The sequence below is a fragment of the Carcharodon carcharias genome, chromosome 7 (genome assembly GCF_017639515.1).
Source record: "Carcharodon carcharias isolate sCarCar2 chromosome 7, sCarCar2.pri, whole genome shotgun sequence".
Classification (NCBI taxonomy): domain Eukaryota; kingdom Metazoa; phylum Chordata; class Chondrichthyes; order Lamniformes; family Lamnidae; genus Carcharodon; species Carcharodon carcharias.
Window position 1 is genome coordinate 30219591 of NC_054473.1, and position 25546 is coordinate 30245136.

The 25546-nt window shown below is 41.2% G+C and overlaps 2 protein-coding genes across 3 annotated transcripts in view; one reads left to right on the forward strand and one right to left on the reverse strand.

Annotated features, from left to right (window-relative positions):
- syn2b (synapsin IIb) overlaps positions 1-25546 on the forward strand; it is a 430743-nt gene that overhangs the window by 286357 nt on the left and 118840 nt on the right. For both annotated transcript variants that reach the window (XM_041190880.1, XM_041190881.1), the window contains exons 4-5: positions 10793-10949; positions 15833-15922. In XM_041190880.1, coding sequence (XP_041046814.1) covers positions 10793-10949; positions 15833-15922 — 247 coding nt within the window. The remainder of the gene's footprint in view (positions 1-10792; positions 10950-15832; positions 15923-25546) is intronic.
- Positions 20867-25546, reverse strand: part of LOC121279661 (metalloproteinase inhibitor 3-like) — a 35124-nt gene continuing 30444 nt past the window's right edge. Inside the window, exons 3-5 of the mRNA XM_041190882.1 lie at positions 24986-25094; positions 23325-23452; positions 20867-22647 (exon numbers count right to left, since the gene is read on the reverse strand). Of these exons, the coding sequence (XP_041046816.1) occupies positions 22450-22647; positions 23325-23452; positions 24986-25094 (435 nt within the window). The 3' untranslated portion in view covers positions 20867-22449. The remainder of the gene's footprint in view (positions 22648-23324; positions 23453-24985; positions 25095-25546) is intronic.

The window sequence follows — 25546 nt, forward strand, 5'->3', positions numbered from 1 at the left end:
TGCTACATGAGCAAACAGAAATTTGGTGATGATTTTCACCAGTTGACACTGAAGAGGTAAAGAGGCAGCCAAGATGGGACCTAAGCTGAAATGCCAGTTTAGCCCAAATTTAATGCAAGTTGCCATATTGGTAAAAATGTTGAGGCTAGAGTTAGAAACAATCAGAGACTTGTTAAACTGTTGTTTGCCACTTAAAATGCCTTCTAGTAATCATTAAAGAGGCTGTGCAGCATTTTGTCAGCTAATGTTTCAACTAATGCCCTCTCCTAACAGTGATCAGCTATTTGGGAATTAACAGTGTTGATGTTGAGTTCAAGTATACTTAAAGGGCCACTCACCACTTAAAGGACACCTACCATTTTATGGCCAATAAGTACTGTGCTATTCCACCTTATTGGACATCTGAAAGGAGTCTCCAGGAAAACAAGAGTCCTTGGGCATGGACATCCTGCTAGGGCACCCCTCTTGGGTCTTGATGAGGAATAGGAGGAGGAAATGAGGCAAAGCAGAGCAGCACTAACTGCTGCAAATGAGAGAAACAGAAGATCTAGGTGCTGTCCTTCACCCCGCAGATACAGAACATCCCTCCTCCTCCTCCACCAGGACCTCCAGTGCCATATCTGAGAAACTGTGCACCGTCTCCCTCAGTCCCTGGGCCATCCTGAAGCCTGCTGCTGTGTGCCAGACAGAGCGCTTCACCCCTTCAGTGGAAGTGGGTGTGAGGAGCCCATATATACTGCTTTTCGAAAATTGTGTCAAATCAGCAGTGCTAAACCTGGATGTGTATGTTTAGCTCCTCCACACAAGTCCAAATTATGCTATTCTGCAATTAGGTCAATATTTGTGTGTTAATTCAATCAGACTAATCTTATCAGCACCACAGCTATTTTGTGCCTGTTTTCACACTTTGGCCAAAAGAACCCTTTCAAACTTCACTCTGAAAATGGCAAGAGTTTATTCAAAGTAGCAAAAAAAAATGGTTAGTTAAACAGTGCATGTTTACTGATACATTTAATGATTTTACCAAGGACAAAATTTATGTGTTCCTTTTTATTGCCCATGATCAATTTGTTTGTAAGTAAGTGATGTGTTTGTTCTTACTCTCAAAGTGACTGTCCCAATTAAGTGATTCCAGCATCAAGCTTTTTTTGTGAGTTTTAAAGTAGAGATTATTTATCACCCACTTATCCTGGACGTTTAAAATGTGATGTCTCACACACACAAAGATTAGATACAGATTAAAGTAAAACAATGCAGTTAGAATTTATAATTATCTCAGTCTCTTTCATGGCAGGACTGTAGTTTCTTAGATGAAGTTGATGCTTTAGTTTAAGTGAAGGTCTTGTAAAGCAGAGGATTCTCAGCAAGCTGCAAGACTGCTTGTAGCCGCATTTCCGGGAGGTTCTCAGGTTAACTCAAAGTTGGAATAGGTTGGAAAGAGTCCTTCTCCCACTTTTAAGACATTGATGTTCATTACCTTGGCTACTTGGATGGTTTGTAGCTGGTTCAATGGTTTTCAGTGAAACTCCCTCCACAAACAGCTTCTTGCTGAAATTTTAAAGTAGACAACAAAATGGCTTCACATCACGTGACTTGTACAAGTTCAAAGTCCTTTTTCTAAAACAAATGGTGTGTTGATTACACATCCTGTGATGCCATTTGACACCTTGAGAGTTTGAGATAACCAGTGTATTGGTGTTTGAATGACCCATTCAATTTGAAATCATCCTTTTGAATTAATTTCAGGAAAGTCATTGATAAAACATCAGTGTGGAAGGTTCCTTTTATTTCCCCTTGACTTAGGGGAGTGGTTTCAATCCACAAAAGGAGTCAGGTGACTCTTGGGCATCCATCTTTTGCGGCCTATTTTTCAGTTTTTAAAAATATAAAGTATTAACTCAAAGATCATAATATACTGGAACCTGACAGTATCTTTTATATAGTATACAGTATACATACAGGGCACTCTATTTTTATGCCTTTTTAGCTTTAGTGACACACTAACAATATCAAGTTTTTCTAATACATAGAAAAATAACTCAAAAGAAGGAGGGAGAGTGAAAATGTGAAAATATAAGCCACTTAGCCTGACATCAGTAATATGAAAAATGCTAGAATCTATTATTGGGAGTCTGGTAACTGGGCACTTGAGAAATCACAATATGATTAAACAGAGTTGACACAGTTTTATGAAAAAGAAATCATGTTTGACAAATCTATTTAAGTTTTCTCTGGGTGTAACTAGCAGGGGGAACCAGTAGATGTAGCATATTTAGATTTTCAGAAGGGATTCAATAAATGCCACACCGTAAGTTATTACACAAGATTAGGGATCATGAGACAATGAGTAATATATTAGCATTTATTGAGAATTGGTTAATGGTCAGAAAACAGAGATGAGGAATAAACAGTTCATTTGTAGGGCGGCAGGGTGTCACTAGCAGAGTGCCCCAAGGATCATTGATTGTTTCTCAGCTGTTTAAAATCTATGGGTGGGATTTTCTGGTCCTGCTCGCCATGGGAATCATGGCGGGTGGGTTGGAAAATTTGACGGACCATCAAAAGCTCCGTTGACTTTGGGCCGGAATTTCCGGTTCTGTGGCGTGCAGGACCGGGAGATCCCACCCTATATAACTAAACTAGGACAGGGGACCAAGTGTAATGTATCCAAGCTTGCTGATGATACAAAACGAAGTGGGAAAGTAAGCTCTGAAGTGAATGCGAAGAGGCTGAAAAAGGATAGATTGGGTTAATAAGTGGCAAATGGAGTATATTGTGTGAAAGTGTAAAATTATCCACTAGAAACAAGGGAAAAGCATTTTTTTTAATTCAATTGACCAATCTGCTAGGGCAAAGGACTCTAAAATCTCTTTTGAAATTCTTTATGGTTGAAACACTAACAATCTCAGGAATCCAGACTAAGGAATATGCATCATTTATGAAAGCCGAAATGAAGAGCTGGAAGCCACACCCCCACCAAGCTGGTGGAACCTGTAATATAGCCTTGAGGAGCTGCAAAGCTCAGTCTGCCATTTTCCATCAACCAAGCAGCAGCTCTGAAAAAGGACATTGCCCAGGTGTGAATGCCTGGCCCCCATCTACACTGTTTCCACTGGAACTTCTGAGCTTGTGCACCATTGCCTGCAACACCAATTCACTTCTGCATACCCATGTCATTGTGAAAGTCATCTCTGCCGGAAAACTGGATTACCCAGCATCAGTTTCAGCCTGCTGATTCCTGTGAAGGAGTAAACCATTGGACTTTTGATTCGGGACTCTGGACTCACGTGAAACAATAATTATTATTTTTTCTTTGGTCTTTTCCCTGTACCCCTTTCTTTTTATATCCCTCTTTTACTGTACAAATGCAAAAAGGGACTCAGAGGGGGGAGGAGTTACAACCCTCTTCCCGTATTTTGAGTGTGTGTAAAATAAATTAACCCTCTAAGTTAATTTTACCTTGAGTTTGCTGTGGGGTTAGTAATAGAAAATTTGATCATACCAAAGTAGAGGGATTGGGAAATATGCCACCGCTTATAAAGGGGGAAATCAAAAAACATCTTTCTGTTTATAGATGGGCAGTCAGAGGAGAAATCAGGGCTGTCTAAGTTAAATCTCCTCCTGCCCAAAACAGAAATTGGGAAATCAAGTCTGGGATAGCACTTTTGAACTTGACCAGAGTCCAAGGCCAGGATTTCCCAGTCGGCGAGCAGGGGTGCGGGGGGCTCGCTCACCGACGTGTAAAATGACATGGGATGACGTTGGGCGGAGTTCCCAATGTCACCCGGCCCCATTTAAATTTTCAGGTAGGCGGGGTCTCAGCAGAATCAGCTGTGCGCCCACTGACCTGTCAGTAGCCAATTGAGGCCATTGACAGAGTCATTAAAGTAATTAATGGACCTGCCCGTCCAACCTTAAGGTTGGTGGGCAGGCCGGGAACCATGGCGGACATTGGAAAAAGCATGAAACCTCATCCACCGGCAGGATGCCGTTTCAGGTAGGTTTTAAAAAATGTAATTAAACTGTATTTAAAAGTGATGGACATGTCCCAACTCATGTGACAGTGTCACATGAGGGGATATGTCAGGGAATTTTTTTTTTCAGATTTTTTACTGTGGAGCCGATTTGTCTGAGGCAGCACTAAGCCTCAGGGAGATGAGTGCGCTCTTTTATGTGTATGCGTGGAAGAATACACTCTGGGCTCAGGGAATTCCCCGCCCCCCCCCGCCTGCACAGCACTTCCGTGCGGACGTCATGCTAAGGCCCGCCAACATAAAATGGTGGCGCGCCCCCAATTGGGGGTATGGATCGGAAGCCCTGCTCTTAAACATCCCCCCAACGGGGGGAAAATTCTGCCCCAAGTTAAGGGACAAACCAAATCAAGATAAAAGAGTCAAGTGGAAGACAAAGGAAGAAAACTCCATGGCTGGAATGAATTTTAAAACACAAGTAACTTACCACAGCAAATTCTTTTTCCCTAACACTGAGAAAATGGCAACTTTTGGTTCCCAGATGTTTGTCCAGCAAGGAAATTTGAATATGACACTTTGGTGGCCCTTAGCACAGAGCAACTGAAAGCTGCAACTAGGGAGGTAGAGTTAAAATTGCACAGTAAAATGAAAAGAAGTGAACTAATCCAGATGTTGGTGGAACATTTGGATCTTACATTACCGGTAGAACAGTTAGATGTTGAGCTCAACCAGGACTCAGAATCCCCTGCCCTTGCCAATTTTGAGTTGGAAAAGCTCAGGTTGCAACTAGAATTTAAAGAGAGGAAAAGGAAAGCACAAACAAGGGAACAGGAAAGAGAAAGAGAGGCTCAGGAGAGGGAACAAGAAAGGGAAAGCAAATTCCAGTTCTGAAAATTAGAAATGGGCTTATCTGCTCAAAAGGAGAGAGAGAGACCAGACAATAGGAAGCTGCAGGGAGAATCTCTTTCTCTCTGGTAGCACCCCCTATTTCCCTACTCCAGAACCACTCTCTGAGGCCTTCAAGTATGTGAGGTTTATTACCAAATTCGAAGAAAGTGATGTGGAATCATTTTGCTACCTTTGAGAAAATTGCAGGGCAGCTAAAATGGCCATCAGAGATCTGGACATTTTTAATTCAAAGACAGCTGTCGGGGAGAGCCCAAGAGGTCAACTCCATGCTGCCCTGAATTATGAGCAGATAAAGGCCACCATCCTAAGTGCCTACAAGTTACTCCCGGAGGCATGTCACCAGCAATTTTGGAACGCTTGTAAGAAGCCCACACAAACCTACAGCAAGTTTCAACGGCTGAAGCAAATCATGTTGGACTGATGGGTAAGGTCCCTAAGAATCCCATGCAGCTATGAGGGGTTCCGTGAGTTGGCATGTTGGAGGAATTCAAAAATTACCTACCCTCCAATCTGCGAATGCACGTGGAGGAGCAGGGAATCTTCACAGCCAGGAATGCAACAGTCACAGCAGAGAGCTGGAAACTCAGGCAGACCCTTTCCAAACCATTCCCATGAGCATTAGAAAGATGAGCAGTTATCTAGATAGGAGAGGGCCCATACCCAGAAGAGAAAGCCCAGAGGAGGGTGCGAGAAGTCCCACCCCCCCCCCCCCCCGGCAGCCTGAAAGGGGAACCCCCAGAGGCCAGTGTGTTCTCATTGCAATATAATAGGCCATTCCAGGCCTGAGTGCTGGAGATTGCATGGGAAGCCTGTTAGCCTATTGGGCTTCCCATGAGTAGTCTCCTGAAGGACACCCCAATGGGTGGAGCAGCAGAGCAGGCAGAGCCTCTTGCTACAGAGACTTACCCTTTGGAGGGAATGGCATTATGTGTTTCTGAGCCAGACAAATTCCCAGAGAGTTTCCGGAATTTTGTCCTTTCAGGAACAGTGTCTCCCTACCTGTCCCAGAATGTGAGCAAGTCCATTGTACTGCTCTGGGATACAATCCTTAATGTTAGAGGGAAATCTAAACCTACCCCCTGTCCTCCGTGATAGCCAGAGCCCTGATCAGTGGAGTGGGAGGGGGATCTGTGTTTGTACCTCCTCCATAAGGTCCACCTAGAGCGTAACCTTGCTTCAGGCCCTGTTACAGGGGGAATTGTCCCTGAACTATCAGGAGCAGGAATCGATTTCCTCTTTGGGAACGATTTGGCTGACAGCAAAGTGTTAGACAGTGAAAGAATAGGCCAAAGCCAACCAGTAGAAATCTGCTGGTGAACAGAGAGCTGGGGGAGGTCCAGAGGCCCAAAAGAGTGAAATAGCACCCATGAACCTTGAGCGAGGGCTGCTCGAATGTAGCAAGGCTGAAGCCAGGCCAGTAAAGTTGAAAAATGTCTAGGAAAGGCCTCTGGAATCCAAAATAGATACACAGAGTATCCCAGAGTTAAACAGGGACCACAGAAGTCCAAGGGTAGGGAAAGAAATAGTGATGGAGATGCCCCATGTAGCCAAACAGCCTGAAGCAAGGAAAGTTACTAAGCTCGGAAAGGAAAAGATTAAGGGCTTGCCTGAAGTATGACTAGCAGAAACCTTCTTTCCGACATTAGATAGGGACGAAGGGGGTCTCCAAATCGATGAGTAAATAGGGAGTGAGATGCCTCACTCAATCGAAAAGCCACACAGGAATGCAGCTGGAGCCCCACCTCAACTTGAGGGCAGAAGTGTTGCAGGGGATATGGAACAAGTTAGGAGAGTGCCCATCCAAAGCCAAGGGCCCCAGCTAGGAAGCTATTGATTGGTGTGGCCTGTTGCTTTATGGCGAATTTAAATGTGGACAAGGAAAGTTCTCAAACTGGCCCAGAAAGAGTGAGAGTGATGCCTCACTTAGTTGAAAAGCTACAAGGAGGTACATCAAAAGCTGCACCAGAGGGCAGTAGTATCCCAAAGACACAGTGTCTAACCATCCCCCACCGACCAACCAGGTTGGACCACATACTCATCGACCTTAACGTAGAATTGCAAGGTGACCCGGACAAGGTTGCCCTCTGCAGTTAAAATGATCCATAACAACCCACCAGGCTACAGCACTGTAGCCCTACCTGGTGTGGATGCAGGAGAGGCCCCTGCCATAAGGCCATCTTCCATTCCTCCAGGCTCAGAAAGGCTGGCCCAGCTGTTGCCATGTCAACCCAAAGCACCTAACAATAGAAGCTGGAACTTTCCAGTTGCACCCGAGCTTGCCCCTGAACCAGAATCCCCCCAAAGGAGAAAAAGTCCCTTTCAAATACCCCAATCTCCTGACAATCAGTCTAACCACAGTCCCTGGGTCTGAACAGCTGAACCCACAGGTTACCAAAGTGGACAGGCAGGAGCTAAAAGGGACAAGAGCAGCTCAGCCCTCTGATCCAAGGGCCTGGGCACTCAAGAGTGAGAGGCCCAGCATTCCCTCACGGATCGCCCCGAGCAGCTTGGCCATTACTCATTTCCTGAGAGCTAATCACCCTGCAAAAAATCCCAGACCCCTTTCAGGATATTTAATCAGCAGTTGTCAGACAGAGTTCTGAAACCAGTGATTTTGCTTCTGCCTGTTCCCCAACAGAGGAAATTCAGAACTCTAGCCCTAAATAGACTCCTCCATAAAGATGACTTTCCAAACCCTCCCAAGTCACCTAAACCTTCCAAATTCCAGGACTGGGCAATGTCCTTGTTGATGCATTAACCCAGATTTAAACCTCAAAAAAAGGAAATGCAGTGGGAACTGCCACTGCCCCTGTTAGTTGTGTGTCTGACATGCCAGTATGAATGAGAGAATGCATGTATACTTCTTCACTTCCTATTCTTCCTTCTTAAGACCACATTAAAAAAAAGAAATAGAGTTTTTTTTCCCCTCGAGTCAGCAAGGGATGTCAGGGGGCTCAGAGCTCACTCTATATTTTTATAAAATGTATATATCATCATGGCTAATTTATAAAATTTTAAAAACTGGACCAAGACTTTAAAATGACTGAAGCCATGACTGGCCACGACTCAGACAAAAGGAACTTTCTGGCATTCAGAGAGGCTGCCATCTCGTTGTCTCTGAAGAGACAATAATAACCCAGTGAGCTGCAGAAGACCAACTTCCAAGAGAATTATGAGAGGTCTTTTACATTTCTTAAGCCAGGGCTGGCCAACGGAGTCTGCCAGTCTACTAGGACAAAACCCTTTTAAAATTCTTAATAGTTGAAACATTAACAATCTCAAGAATCCAGATTAAGGAATCTGCATCCTTTGTCAAAGCCAAAATGGAGAGGTGGAAGTCACTTGACCACCCCCACCACCCCCATCCCCACTGTCGCTCAGCAACCTGGTGGAATCTGTAATATATCGTTGAGGAGCTGCAAAGCTCAGTCTGTCATTTTCCATCAGCCATGCAGCAGCTCTGAAAAAGGACTCTGTCCAGGTTTGAATGCCTGGCCCCCATCTACACTGTTTCTAATGGAATTTCTGAACTTGTGCACCATTGCCTACAAGACCAATTCCCCTCTGCATGCCCATCTCATCGCGGAAGTCATCTCTAATGGAAAACTGGATTATCCAGCATCAGTTTCAACCTGTGCGAAAGAATAGACCATTGGATTTTTGATGCTGGACCCTGGACTCACATAAAACAATAATTCTTATTTTCTCTGTGGTCTTTTCTCTATACTTCTTTCTTTTCTTTATCCCTCTTTTACTGTACCAACGCAAAAAGGGATGTAGGGAGTCAGCGTTATGAACCCTCTTCCTGCATTTTGAGTGTGTGTAAAATAAACTAACCCCCTAAGTTTATCTTATCCCAAGTTTGCTGTGGAGTATTGGACCACACCAATACTGAGAGATTGAGAAAGATGCCACTGCCTATAGAGGGGGAAATCAAAAATCTAAAAAACACCTTTCTGTTTACAGACAGGCAATGAGAGGAGAAATCAGGGCTGTTTAAGTTAAACCCCCTCCTATCCATATCAGAAAGTTAGCCTTTATTGCAAAGACGTTGGAGTATAAGAGTAAGAACATCTTGTTACAATTATATAGAACTTTGGGGAGACTACACTGGAGGTACAGTGCACAATGTTTGTCTTCTCACCTAAGGAAGGCTATACTTGCCTTAGAGGGGTTGCAACAAAGATTCGTTTAATTGGGGGGAGATGGTGGCATACTGGTAATGCTACTGGACTAGTAATCTTAGAGGCTAATGCCTATGGGGACATGGGTTAATTTCCCCACCATGACAGTTAGTGGAATTTCAACTCAAATTAATAAATCCAGAATATAAAAACTAGCCTCAGTAAGTGACAATGATGATTGTCATAAAAACCCATCTGGTTCACTACAGCCTCTTAGGGAAGAAAATCTGCTGTCCTTACCTGGTTTAGCCTGCATGTTAATCCAGCAATGTGACTGACTCTGAATTACCTGGCAAGCTATTCAGTTTCAACAGCAATTAGGGATGGACAACAAATGGTCTTTCCAGTGACGCTCATACCCTGTGAGTGAATGAATAAGGGGGAAAAAGGATAATTCTCTATGAACTAAGAGCTGGCCAATGAGGAGAGACTGAATAGAGTCATAGAGGTATACAGCACAGAAAAAGGCCCTTTGGCCCATCAAGTCTGCACCAGTCAATAGAATGGTCTATACTCTCTGGAGTTAAAACAATAAGTGCTAACCTCATCAAATGTATAAAATTATTAAGAGGTTTGACAGACTGGATGCTGAGAAGCTGTTTGCCCTGGCTAAAGGATTTCCAGTCTCTGATGTTGTAGCCACAGACAGCTGGAGAAATGGGGACTGACTGAATTGCTCTACAGAGAGCTAGTAAGGACCCAATGGCCTCCTTCTGTGCCATAATGATTAAGACAGAAGTCAGCAATAAATGCTGGCCTTGCCAGTGCAGTCAACATCCCATGAATGAATATAAAATAAGATTAGCACTGAGATGAGGAGAAATTCTTCACTCAAAGGGCTGTGAATCTGTGGAATTCTCTACCTCAGAAAGCTGTTGCTGTTCAATTGATGCATGTGTTCAAAACTGAGATTGTTAATTTTCTGAGCACAAAGGGAATCAAGAGATAGGGGGATGGGGAAGGAAAGTGGAATTGATGTAGCAGTTCAGTCATAACCTTTTTGAATGGCGGTGCTGGCTCGAGAGATCGTATGGCCTACTCATGCTCTTATGTCTTATGTTCTTATGTTTGAGTCATAAACTATGTCACTAAAAACTGCTCATTGGGGCTTCGTATTACACTTAAAAGTACAACCAAACCCACACAAGTGAGTTCCTTTCAACTGCATAATTTGAAGCATGTGAAGTATGTGTGGTTTCCAAACTTCAACACATTTTCAAAACTAAACTTTCCAATGTTAATTTCTTACAAAGTTACTGTGGTAACTGTGGTACATTTTTCACACCTTTTGGGGAAAATGTTTCATATGGTTTCATGTTTCTGATGGTTTCTTTTACAGAAAGGAAAGACTTGCATTTATAGAGTGCCTTTCATGACCACAGGCCATCCCAAAGTGCATTACAGCCAATGAAGCACTTTTTGAAGTGTAATCAATGTTGCAATGCAGGAAGCAGGAAATCCATTTGCATACAGCCAGTTCCTACAAAGAGCAATGTGGTAATGACCAGAGAGTCTGTTCGAATTATGTTAATTGAAGGATAAATATTGGCTAGGATACCACAGATAACTCCCCTGCTCTTCTTCGAAATAGTGCCTGAGAGGTAGATGGGGTAGAGGCTGGGGGACGGGGTGGATTTCAATTGTCAACATGTACAACTTTGGAAGGGCAAAACATTGTTTTTTTGTCAAAATGCTTAACACAGATATATTTTGTGGTTTTATCAACAGATCATTCAAACCTGACTTTATCGTTGTGAGGCAACATCCCTATAGCATGGCAGAAAATGAGGATTTCCGGAATATTATTATAGGACTTCAGTATGGTGGCCTTCCAAGTGTGAACTCATTAGAATCCATCTACAACTTTTGTGACAAGCCATGGGTGGTAAGTTCAGAATGATGGGAGAACTAATTCATTGTATTCTTCATAACTCATCTGAATGAATTCAAGAGGAAATATCATCATGACAAGGCATGCTGTGGGCCAGATTTTCATGATAGGCTCAGGCATTGCGAGTCAGGCCACTTCCCGACATCGCATCCCTGAGTTCTGAATGAACTCACATGCACAAGTTTCCTCCCCGGGTAGTTGAGGTCGGGCTGGAATTGGGGCTGCCACCTCCGGAAGCAGGCCTGGGATGGGAACAATGGTGGACAGATACCAAGGCCAGCAGGTTAATAGGCCCTCTTGCATTCACAGGGGCATCGGCCCAGTTCTATTCATGGCTGTTAAGGAGGTGGTGGCATAGCAATATTGTCACTGGACTAGTATTCCAGAGACCCAGAATAATGCTCTGGGTGCCTGGGTTTGAATCCCACCATACAGATGATGAAAATTGAATTCAATAAAAAAAACCTGAAATTAGAAGTCTGATGATGATCACGAAACCATTGCTGATTGTATTTTAGGGAAGGAAATCTGCTGCTCTTACCTGGTCTGGCTTACATGTGCTTCCAGACCCAGAGCGATGTGGTTGAATCTTAAACACCCCTTTGAACAAGGGAAATTGGGGATGGGCAATAAATGCTGGCCTAGCCAGCGACGCCCGATTCCCATGAAAGAATAAAAATAAAATTAGTTCTCACCCCTCACTCCCCATCCATGCTATCTCCTTGAACCCCATGCCCTTTCCATACCCCCATGCATTCTCCATAAACTCTTGCCCACTATCCACTATGGTGGAGCTTATGAGCACCATAATAACACTGGGAAGTCTTTGAAATGCTTGTGAAATAAATAAATAGTGATCCATTCAAACTCCATTTAAAAAATTGCTCCTCTTAGGAATGATTAGACCTCTCAAGCAAGCGAAGCTCACAGTTCCCTTCACAGGGAAACAAACCTTGATGAATTAAGTACATTAGTGGGGTTTGGAGCTCAGACAAGCATTCATAATGGGATTCTATTGCACAGCCATATAAATTAACTCAATGTGTCTTAGAGACCTGGTGCTTTAATATCAGTTTCACAATACTTTTTCCTGCAGACAAGCACTTTATCCACTGTAGAATGTATTCTAATGCACCTGAACACTTATGCAATGCTAGTCAATTTAACGGTCATTTACCTTTTAAGGGCAGAACCCTATGATCAATCACTGCATTAAAAACATACTTAAATTAACATAGAGCATCTAATTATGACATTTAAAATTTGCCAGACCTCTTAATCCTTCCTGCCAAAAGGTTCCAGACTCCACGACAGGCTTCCTCCAGGATTCACAAATTGACTGACCCAACATGTTTCACACAGGCCTCAGAGACCACCACTGCCACAAACCCCACCCCCCCCCCCCCCAACACCATTCACTAAGATCTCAAATTAAGGGAAATTCAGAATAGAGGAAAGAATTTAATAAGGCTGAACCCAGTGCCTCTTTTGTGACCCATCACATTCCCACACCAGAGGCAGCTTGACAAATACATGAATAGGATGGGAATAGAGGAATACGGACCCCGGAAGTGCAAAATGTTTTAGTTTGACAAGCAATATGATCAACACAGTCTTGGAGGGCTGAAGGGCCTGTTCCTGTGCTGTACTTTTCTTTGTTCTTTGTTCTTTGTTCAGTCAAAATGGCAGCCAGTGGTAATTAGCGGGAAATTTAAATTTCAGTCCCCACATCAGGACAGCAGAATCTGGCCCCATGCTTATAGACAAACAATGGGCAATATTCAGAGAAGTTATTGATACAATAAAATCAGTGCATGCCCCTAAAAGGGAAAGGCTTCACTTGTGTAGTTAAGGAACTAAGGTCAACACATGAGTTAAGAGACAGTAACAGGCAAAAAGAAAAAGCTTACACAAATGCAAGGTAAAATGGAAACCACTACTGGAAGGGTTATAAAATGCAATGCAGATATGAAGAAAGTATTAAACAGTACTAAAAGGAAATGTGATAAAAAAAATGCTTGCAAGCAATCTCAAAGCCAACAGCGAAAGATTTTTAAAATATATTGAGGAAATGGGGTAAAGGAGAATGTAGGCCTATTAAAGCTGGATACAAGCAAGATTATAATGGACAGAAATAGAATGGCAAACTCATGAAATAAGGGCTTTATATCCATTTTCACAGTGCAGGGAGAGGATAAATGCCAGTGGGATATGGGAACCTAAATGGAAGTCAGGGGGAGGAACATAATGGATTTAGTTTGTTAAAAAAGGCAGTGGAGAAAATAAGAGGATCTAAGATAGACAATCCACAGGAGCTAATAGTCTCCACACCAGGGTACTTAAAGAAATTGGTGAGGAAATTGCTGATGCAGTCTTTTGCTGTCATTTGGATTCGAACATTGCAAATGTCACTCCATTATTTAAGATATATAAGAAGGGTGGGAAAGAGAAACCAGGCAAATAGGAATCTATCATTTGAAATCAATTTTAAGGATGTTACTGGAGTCTATCATACTGCAATTGAACACTTGGGCAATTTTCAAAGAGTGTCAGAATGGTTTTGTGAAGTGCAGGTCATGTCTGACTAATTTAGATGCATTTTTGAGGTCGCCACTAGCATGTTGAATAGGGGAGTCCCTGTGAATGTGGTCTATATGGATTTCTCAAAGGCATTTGATAAGATGCCATGCCAGAGATTATTAGCAAAAATCAGAGCACCTGGAATTGACACCGTACCTTGTGGTGTGGGTTGATAATTGGTACAGAGGTAGGAGGCAGGAATAACAAATTTGTTTTCTGATTGGCAGAATGTGACAAGTGGTGTTCCTCAGGGATCTGTACTGGGACCTCAACCTCTCTCAAGATATATTTGGCTTGAATGAGGAAATAGCATGTTGTATATCTAAGTTTGCTAATTTTACAGGTGCAGTAAGTTGCATGAATGGAAGGAAAAAATTACAAAGACACACAGACCGAGTGAATGGGCAAAAAAAATTATAGCAGATGGAGTTCAATGTGTGGAAGGTTGAGGTCATCCACTTTGCATTTGAGAAAATCAATTTGGAATATTTTCTTAGTGGTGAATGCTAGGAGCTCTGGAAGAGCAAAGGTGTTAAGGCCTTCGAAAGGGTGCAGTGCAAACTTATCAAAATGCTACTGGGGCTTAAAGAGTTAAATTAAGACAGGTTACGTAAGCTAGGCATGTATTCCACTTAAGTTTAAAAGATGATCTAAAAGAGAAATTTACAATGCTTAAGAGATACAATCATGTTGATACTGACATTATAGCGTGATAATGTAAAGTTCTTCCTTGAACCACCCATGCTTGGTATCCATCTTCTTTCCTAGTGCCACCCGATATATTACAGATACACAAAAACTATTTTTTCTGGTGGATACATTCAGACCAAGAGGGCATAATCATAAAATTAGAGCCGGGTCACTTATGGAGGGGGTCTGGCGCAGTAGTAGTGCCCCTAACCCTGGGCCAGAAGCTCCAGGTTCAAGCCCCATTTCAGGACTTGATGGCCATGGAAGGTACTTGCATAATGTGGCCAAACAGTTTGATTATTAGCCTGTAATTCCGTCCAATACACCCTATGGAAGGCAACAAACAGCGGGAGAATTTCCTGGTCAGCCATACTGCAGCAGCAACCCATTGCTGTACTTTGCCAAGCAAATTCATGGATCAATCCAATTGAAATCAATGGTCACCAATGCCCTTTTAGAGCATGTTACCAAGGGGAGGAGGAGTCCATTTATGGATGAAATCAGGAAGCACTTTTTATACACAAACTGTAGTGAAAATCTGGAACTCACTGCCCCAAAAGCTTGTGGATGTAGTGACATGTGGTTTTTCAAGACTGAGAGATTGATAGAATTTTATTAGGTTAAGGGTGTTAAAGGATATGGTACAGAAGCAGGTAAATGGATTTGAGGTTACAGATCAGCCATGATCTAATTGAATGGCTGTGAAACGTGCTTGAAAGGTTGAATGGTCTATTACGTTTCTATATTTATAGAAAGTGCTGGAAAAGCTCAGCAGGTCTAGCAGCACCTGTGAAGATAGAAACAGAGTTAATGGGCAAAATTTTGCGACAGCGGGGTTTTACGTTCCCGCTGTCGTCAATGGGGTTTAGAATGTTTTGCTGCATTTTACGGACCCATCTCTGTTGAAATGGGGCCGTAAAATTCTGCCCGATGTTTCGAATTCAGTGCGACTCTTCTTCGGAACTTCTGAAGAAGAGTCATATCAGACTCAAAATATTAACATTGTTTCTCTCTCCACAGTTGCTGCCAGACCTGAGTTTTCCTAGCACTTCCTATTTTTATTTCAGATTTCCAGAATCCTCAGTATTTTGCTTTCATTTTGTGTTTCTATATTTCTTTGTTTCAATGCCACATTGTAACAGTATAAGCAACAACATGCATATGTACAATTCTGGGACACTGACAGAGGGAAATTGGAGAATTTGGCAAGTGCTCTCTGATAACCTCTCATGTCCAGTGGCATTGTGAGATGAATGAGAAAATTCTATTTATCCTCTTTGTTAAAAGGCAATATTTAGCAAAAGAGAATCTAAAAGAGATAAAAACTTGGAAGCTTGGAAAAATGTGATTGTTATTTATGACTGTTAATGTTTGACATGAAAACCTATCTGAAACAACAGTTGGAACTAGAGTAGCTTAGTGTTTTGAATTATAGCTTCCAGATTATAACTATCACAACTGTCAGAGCTGTATTATTCTCTAAAAGGTTTTTGTTCCCTCTGAAATCTTGATAGGGATCAAAGCATAAAAAGCCAGAGGCAATACGTGTAAAAATGTTATTGGCATATATACATTACTTGCAATAATTTGGCTTTGTTCTGTTTCAGTTTGCTCAGCTGGTGAGCATCTACAAAAGCATGGGCCCAGAGAAGTTTCCACTGATTGAACAGGTCTTTTATCCAAATCATAAGGAAATGGTAAGTGTAACTCCAGTTATTTTTCCTTGTTCTGAATAGCAGACTACTGTAAGAATTCTGAACCCAAAAACATACAGCGGCTTCTGTATTCAGGAACAGCAAAAGCAGAGGGTTCAAGAAGTTGTTTTGACAACAACTAATGATTACTACAACGTGAAGCATTGGTAAAGGATTGGAGAGAGCACCACATAAATAATTTATTACACTTGGTGAGGCTGCTTCTTGTTCTTTTAGAATTTCAATACAGAGCTTCAAAATGTAGCCTTTAAAAGCTCCATAAAATTAATATAATGGAATAAGTACAATAGCAAGAAATGGTCTTGGATCGCAAGATGTAGAATCCATACGGATGAAGATGAGAAATAATAATGGGAAGAAGACACTGGTGGAGGTAGTCTATAGGCCCCCTAACAGTAGCTATACTGTAGGGCAGAGAATAAATCAGGAGGTAATGAGGGTTTGTAATAGGCAGTACATTAATCATGTGGAGAATTTTCTCCCCGTCGGGGGGGTTGGACGGGAGCGGGAGTGGATGCAGGCGGGTGGGCGGCCGATTGCGGCCTGCGATCGGCTGGATGCCACCATTTTACGTGGGTGGGCCAATTAAGGCCCGCCCAGCATGACACGATCCCGAAAGCGCTGAGCGCTCCCTGTGCGGGCGGGGGGGGTGGGGGGGGAGTTGGGGGAGAAGGGAGAGCCGGGGCCTGTGCTCTTTCGCACATGCATGTGAAAGAGCGCAGAAATCTCCCTGAGGCACAGTGCTCAGAGTAAAATGTCCCATAGGAAACAGTGACCATAACATGGTAGAATTCAGTTTGAGAGTGAGAAACTTGGGTTGGAAACAACTCTGCTAAAATTAAATAAGGACAATTACAAAGAAAGGGGGGGGGGTGCAGAGTTGGCTGGAGTGGACTGGGAAAGGAGTTTAGCAGAAAAGATGATTGATGAACCACGGCAGGCATTTAGGAAAATAGTTCATGACTCGCAACAAAGATACTTCCCATTGAGAGAGGGACATGTCAATGGATTTTAATAAAAACTTTCATTCAACTTATAAACACTTCATGAAACCTCATCCCACCCGTGGATGAGGTTTCATAAAAAATGCAAAGGCCGCCTGGGCCCTTTACCTGCCCGCCAACCTTAAGGTTGGATGGGCAGCTCCGTTAATTCCTTTAATTGATATTTAAATGGCCTTTGACAGTTTGACGGGCTCACAGCCGACTCCAGCGCGTTCCCACCCAACTGAAGATCTGAATGACACGCGCTGACATCGGGACACACGCCCGACCTCACCGCATGTCATTTTACGCATCAGCAAGCAGGCCTCGCCCCCGGTCACCAGCACGGACATTCCAGCCCATGTGTGACTTTAATCTTCATGTAGATTGAGAAAATCAAATTGGCAGAGGTAGCCACGAGCAAGAATTCATCGAGTGTATTTGGGACAGTTTTCTAGAACAATATGATGTAGATCCAACCAGGGATCAGGCTATTTTGGATCTGATAATGTGTAATGAGGCAGGTTTAATAAATTATCTCAGAGTAAGAGGTCCCATAGGAAACAGTGACCATAACATGGTAGAATTCAGTTTGAGAGTGAGAGACTTGGGTTGGAAACAACTCTGCTAAAATTAAATAAGGGCAATTACAAAGAAAGGGTGGGCAGAGTTGACTGGAGTGGACTGGGAAAGGAGTTTAGCAGAAAAGATGATTGATGAACAATGGCAGGCATTTTGGAAAATAGTTCATGACTTGCAACAAAGCCACTTCCCATTGAGAAAGACTGATTCTAGGAAGAGGATAAACCAACCATGGCTAACCAAGGAAGTTAAGGATAGCATCAAATTGAAAGAAAAACATACAATGTGGCAAAGGTTAGTGGTAAACCAGAGGATTGGGAAAATTTTAAAAACCAACACAAGATGACCGAACCAAAAAAAAAGAGGGAGAAAATAAACTTTGAGGGTAAACAAGCAAGAAATATAAAAGCAGACAGTAAGGGTTTATTTAAATATATAAAAAGGAAGAGAGAGGCCAAAGTGAACATAGGCCCCTTAGCGAATGAGGCTGGGGAAATAATTATGGGGAACCAGGAAATGGTAGAGGAGTTGAATAAATACTTTGCATCAGCCTTCAAGGTGAAGGTACTAATGGCATTCCAAAAATACTAAATAATCAAGGGACAAAACGGGGGGAGGAAATAAATACAATAACTATCACTAGAGATAAAGTACTAGGGAAACTAATGGGGCTAAAGACCAATAAGTCCTCTGGACCAGTTGGGTTACATCCTAGGATATTAAAGGAAGTAGCTACACAAATAGTGGATGCACTGGTAGTAATCTCCCAAGAATCCTTAGATTCTGGAAACGTCCCAGAAGATTGGAAAACTGCCAATGTAACACCCTTATTCAAAAAGGGAGGGAGATAAAAATCAGGTAACTATTGGCCAGTTAGCTTAACATCTGTCATTGGGAAAATTATATTAGTCTATTATAAAGGATGTAACAGCACCTAATATAATCAAGCAGAGTCAGCATGGCTTCATGAAGGGGAAATCATGCCTGAAAATTTTATTAAAATTCTTTGAGGAGATAACAAGCAGAATAGATAAAGGGGAATCAGTAGATGTAATATATTTGGAGTTCCAAAAGGCATTCCATAAGGTACCACACATCAGGGGACTTAATAAGATAAGAGCCCATAGTATTGGGGTTAGTATATTAGCATGGATAGAGGATTGGCTAACTAATAGAAGACAGAGAGTTGGGATGAGGGGGTTATTTTCTGGATGGCAACCTGTAGCTGGTGGAGTGCCACAGGGATCAGTGCTGGGGCCACAATTATTTACAATATATATTAATGACTTAGATGAGGGAAGTGAATGTAGTTTTGACAAGTTTGTGGATGACACAAAAATAAGTGGGAAGGCAAGTGGTGAGGATGACACAACGAATCTACAGATGGATATGGACAGGTTATTTAAGACTGGTCAAAAAACTTGTCAGATGGAATATAATGTGTGAAAATGTGAGGTTATGCATTTTGGCAGGAAAATAAAGGAGCTGAATGTTATTTAAATGGAGAAGGACTGCAGAAAGCTGCAGCACAGAGGGATTTGGGAGTCCTTGTGCATGAATCAGTAGCTAATAGGGAAGGCAAATGGAATGTTGGCCTTTATTTCAATGGGAATGGAGTATAAAAATATGGAAGTCTTGCTAAAACTATACAAGGCACTAGTTAGACCACACCTAGAATACTGTGAGCACTTTTGGCCCCCTTATCCAAAGAAAGATATACTGGTATTGGAGGCAGTCCAGAGAAGGTTCACTAGGTTGATCCCAGGTGTGGAGGGATTTTCTTATGAGGAGAGGTTGAGTAGGTTGGGCCTGTACTCATTGGAGTTTCAAAGAATGAGAGGCGACATTATTGAAACATAAGATTCTTAGGGGGTTTGAAAGGGTAGATGCTGAGAGGTTGTTTCCCCTTGTGGGAGAGTCTAGGACCAGAGGGCATAATCTCAGAGTGTAGGGGTCATCCATTTAAGACAGAGATGAGGAGGTATTTTTTCTCTTAGATGGTAGTCAATCTGTGGAATTCTTTACTGCAGAGGGCTGTAGAGGCTGGGTCATTAAGTATGTTCAAGGCTGAGATAGACAGATTTTTAATCAGTAAGGGAATCAAAGGTTATGGGGAAAAGGCAGGAAAGTGAAGTTGAGGATTATCAGATCAGCTATGATCTCATTTCATGGTGGAGGAGGCTTAATGGATCAAATGGCCTATTTCTGCTCCTACGTCTTATGGTCTTTTAGGTAAATTCAAGACACATTCGAAGCAATGAACATTACAGGTCGTGCACTCAGTCTAATTTTTACAGTTACGCCATCTAAATGTGCTATTGTTGTATATCTATGAAAAACTGTCCTTTGGTACTACATATAAATGAAGTAATTTAGTCTGTATTTAAACATACCACATTTATATTGTACATATAAAAACCAACGCTTTTGGATATTGGCACATTAGGTTTCAGTGACCACACAAAATCCATAGCTATAAGTTTTAGTTTCAGGTAACCAGTCTTGTGGATTTATTATGTGAAGGTAACTAGCATGTCACAAACTGTCCAGTGTAAGCTGTTCCACCATATTGAAGGTATATGCTTATCACATAGCACAAGAAAAGCTGAGACTTTGGATATCAGTAACCAGAGAGTGTTACTTTAAGCTAAAAATTATTATTAATAATTATGTGCTGAATTGTGCTGTTCGTGGCACCACTAGCAATGGGTTCCTTGCACCTAGCATTTATCTTGTAAGAGCTCAGCACCAACACCTGTCAATTGTGTAATGACTATTCTTGACAGGGTGTAGAGGAAATCAACAGTGTCCCTTTAGGATCTTGTTATGTCCAGGATGACATGCTTGGGGTTGGATCAAAGTCAATTCACTTTGAAAATCTTAGTAACCTGAAACCAGGCCAGGCAAGTCCACAATATGAGAGATTTGTTGATGATTGAGCAGCTAGCTGTGATCCTTGATTGAACCTAGAGAGGTAAGCTATGTCACTGGGGACTGGGAATCCTGTTTCCTGTTTCCCACATGTACATGCCCCTAAACTATTGGATGAGATGTTACTAGCTGGACAAGAAGTAAGAAACTTTCCAGGGCTCTGCGCCAGTAGGCTGGTTAAATTCTAGAATTACCCCTACATAGATTCAGGAGCCCCAAACTTTTCACCAGCTTGTGTGCCTATGTTTCCTGAGCTTAAGGAAGTGGAATGATCCTTACAAGGAAAGAGTGTGCACTTCATACTAGGCAATTAGGAACTCTACTTACATGAATTCCAAAATAGTTTTGAGAATAGTGCATGGTGATGAGTTTCCATGCTTATTTGATGTCCAATTAATCAAAAATAAATTAAACACACATACTTAGACGCTTTCAAAATAAAGCATATCTGAGGTCTCAGTTTATTACAGAAAACTCACAGCACATTTAGTAAAACATTAATAAGAAAGCTTTTTATTAGATATTTGACAAGACAGCATAATTCTTACAAAGCACAACATTCATACCAAATATGAGAAATCATCTTTGTATCTATATTTTCAAGCAGTTTATTTGCAAATGAATATGTTGTCAAATTTAGATTAAGTGCTTTGAGTGAAAGTGGGGGAGGAACTACAAAAAGATTGGTCTTGAATTTGGATATATTGTCAATTTCAACTTTGTGGTGTGGCTTTCTTGCTGAATTTTAGGAAACATTGATCACAGTTATTAATCATATAATTGGAATATTCTAATGACAAAACAAGTTTACCGGCTGCATTTTATGTCCTATTCAGTTAGACTAATTAAAGATGTTCAATGAAAAATTGATGGGGTTTGGATTCTAGTATCCAAGTATGAAGGTTGATGCTTGGGAGCCCAATTGGCTTTGATAGTCTATCCTTGTATTCATTCCCAGAATTTTGCAAGTATACTTAGTTTTTAATCATTTCTTTAAAAAAGCTGTTAGAACCAGTTTTTTGGCGGGCCGACTGATAGGTTGGGCATCAGTTACTGGTCTTGCTTCAGTATGCTAATGATAGAACGTGGAACTTCTATCTTTACCAACATATATCTGAGATAACTTAAGATCTAGCATGCAGACATTGTACTTACATTCATGACATTTGGCTGTAGCCCCACTTTATACTTCATAGCGCCAGGGCAAATTATATTTTGCCACAGGCAATGAGGCAAAGAATGTTAATAAGGACATCTGTTAATCATTTTATTTGGCACTAGCCTTTTCAAAACAAACATAATTTCTTTTTAATAAAACTCTGTCCCTCAGAAAATATCAAACCTTAGTTTTTTTAAAAAAAGGAATATTCCAGGGGACAAAGGAACTTGTTGTCATTCATCATTGTGTTCATTTGTCCTGATGCATCACACATAATGGCAGCTCATGTGCCCTTTGTGCTATCAACCGCATGTTAATATAACCTTGCATGTGGCACAGTCTTAAAAAAATACCAATTTTTGACATGATTGTAATCTCAACACTGCCAGTGCAAAAATTACGCTGTTGCACACTGGATTTTTAACCTTGTTTTTTTTTAATCCTGAAAAATATAACTAATCTGGCATCATTCTCAATTACCAAGACATATTTTCTTTCTAGTTCCACTCACATCTGTAAGATTCATAGTTTTTGATGTGAAACTTCACCAACTACAGAGCCAATATACATTTACAGGAATTGTATTGGTGGATATGCTTCAGTTTGCCTCATGTGACAATACCTATCATTGCAGCAGAATCTATTGAGGGGCCATAAAAGTTGCTTTTCACTCATTGGGATGCATTCATGTGGGTGTAAGAATGGATGAAGAAACTGCTATGCTTCACATAGCGTACAGGAAGGCAGTAAACCGACAGAATGTTTGTTTAAACAGAAGAACCTAGGGATCTTTGATGCAGTTGCACCACCCGCAACTGATGTAAGAACATAACTTTTATGGGGTGAAGGGAGACTCAGGGTTCATTGTAATAGATATTCTCAATCGCACTGGCTGATCCTTCTCCATACCAGTGACAGGAACCATCATCTCGCTTCATGCAGACGCTGTTTTTTGCCTGAGATCCAGCTGGAGTTTTCTCGGTTGCCAGGTCAGTCCAAATACACTGGTCCTTTGCTGGAGAAGAGCAGGGTAGACTGTGGCAACTGACAATCTAGAGAACAGAAATGTAAAAATGTACTTATGAGAGTTATAAAAATCAATTCAGATTATTGATAGCCTATAGATATATAATACTTGTGCTTCTTATGGGGTAAGGTTGAGTTCATTCAGATATATCTCTGGAGAATCTGAAACTCTGTTCACTTTGGGTTTACTAATCAGTTTGGTAATTATCCCCAGTATATCCTATGAATGAAGAAACCAACTGCTTTTATATAGTTCTGGTTGCCTGATGTGTTAAACTCGTCTATATGATTCATTCCATTCCACAGGTTCAAAGTAAATTGGGATCATATATTCTAATGTGGTGGCAGTAGGACTAAGTTTGGTACATAGGCAGCTGGTACTGCATCGAAATTATGCCAGTGCACAACAATTGGCATCAAAGAGGGGAGAAATCAGCCAGGGTTCCTGTTTTTAATTGCTATCAGCGATCCTGCTGGAAAGTACACATGTAGATGTCAAGTGATGACACTTATCAGGTGTCTTGTAATCGTCTCTATAAAACCTGTCGTCACTCACTGACTTGGCTCACACAAAGGAGAGCCACACAGTCGAAATGTTGAAGTATCATCAGCTCATGTAACTTCCAATGCAACAATAAGTGCCATCAGAAGAGAAGCTGAGAGAACAATGGAATTGGGAAAGTGTACCAGGATTTTGACTTACTTGACAGTAGCAACCTGTTTCATATTTGTTCCACTTCAGGCTCCGTTTTTGCAATGAAGTTAGATCATCCCATGGGACAATCCAATTGCAAATTCCAATATGAACTTTTCTTTGAACACCAAGTTGGCCTAAAATGAAAAAGAATATCATATGCCTATACGTAATATATTAACGGGCAGAAATTGCAACCTGCTGCTTGGAGCTACATTAAACAAGGAATTCAACACAGAATTGGGAATACAATGTTGTAGCCCTCTCTCCCAGAATAAAGTCTAGCAAAGCTATGCAGTGGCAGTGGAACATTGTTATTATTGTCCTTAGAAGCCTCCTGTAAGTGCATACTTCTTGCAAGTGCTATGTTACAGCCTTCATTGGCTTTTACTGATAGTCACATTTATTATAATTATCTCACAATGTATTCAAAATCTATCAAAGTTTCTCTTCTTACCTCTGACTACCTCATTCTAACACATAATTGACTGTAAGCCCAGACTTTCAATTTCTTAGCAGACCACAGACAAGTTACAAAACTAAAAACAATTCAACTGTTCCAATCTAGGTGGAAATATAAGAAAGTTTTACACCCTTGAAACAATCATAGTACAATTGGCATCATTTACATGTTCTACCTCTCCATTCAGACTCTTTCTTACTCCCACAAAACATTCTTAATATACTATGCATTTCGCCTTCCTTTCTCAACGGACAGAATGCAGCTGAAAATCTATGGTCCCTCCAGCACACTCCCACCTCAACTCCAGTCAATTAGAAGTAGGTCATTATATTCAATGAATCATTTATTCAACAGTTGCATTATGCTGTGGATCAGAAAAATAAATATGATATTGTACAATCTTTACATTTTATTATGTATTCTGAATGGGTACATAAATGATTATCTCACAACCAGGAAAACAAAATGATTGATTAAAAACTACAGAAGCTCTGAAGGATTGTACCATTAGCTGAGTTTGATGGAAGGTTCTGAATAAAAGTGCTGAATGTAAACATGCATGTTTAAGCAGAACTTTATGGTAATACAAAAAAAGTTGCAAAAATATTTGATAAGGGAGATGAAAATTAGTTGAATCTTTGCTATGTTTTCTACTTTGTAGCCCCTGCTCTAAAAAGCCATGCAGCAAACAGTTTTGCCATAAAGATAAATAGTTGCTTTCCAATGTTACATGCAGTCATTTATTTATGTATAACTGTGATATTTTGAGGAAGTAAATTAGTCTATTTGCCACCTGTAGCGGGTTTGCAAAGCACTCTTTTTAAGAACTAATCAAATTCCTAATTGTTTTCATCCTTTTTCCAAACTTCTTTCCCAGTTCTTTCAGTGGGAACTCAAATCGAGACTGCAGTAGGTTCCCCTCATCCCTCTCCAGCCTCTCCTCCCCCTCATCTCCCTCCTCACTCTCCCCTATTCCACTCTTCTCCCCACCCCTTCCTTTCCCTCCCTTTTTGCCTTCCCCTCTTCTTCCTCTCATTTTCCACTCACATCACATCCCACCCCTTCTTTTCTCTTCTCTCTTCATCTCCTCCCCTCCTCAGTTGAGCCATTTAATTATGTAACATCACAGGTGATCTGCCAGTATTTAGTTGAATATAAATTAAGGCATTCAAATAATGAAACTGCTCCCATTGCTTTCTTATCTTACCTGTTATGAGGTACTGGACATTGGTTTCAAGCTCTACGCCACATGCAGCAGAGCTGGAAGCTGTGTAAATATACTCTACCATTTTCTTCTTTTCAAATCCTTTGTACATCTGGTAAAGGTTTGAACATTAATGCTTTTAGAGAAAAAAGACTACATTATCATAATCAAAAGCTTCACTTCAACAGCCTAGTTTTCTTCTCTGAACACCAAACTTTGCAATTACATTAAATTTTAGCTCAGTTCTCCTAATTGATGAATGCATTTTCATGCATGAATAGTTATTTGCAAGACCAAACTTCATTGTGGAATTCCTTACATTGTCAGGGTGCCTGTGAAGAGATGTATCCATAATGGGTTCATGTATTAGAAGGATCTTTGGAGTAAATTACTCAAATATGTTTAATATTATTCCACATCAATATTTTTCCCAATAAGGTTTAGCTAACTAATTCAATACATTGCTTGACAAAAATACCTTTTTTAAAAATCAAGGGTCTTGGTTATTCTAAAGAAAAATAAACCTTTAGTAAGATGTTCTACATAGTGATAAGATGGAAATCT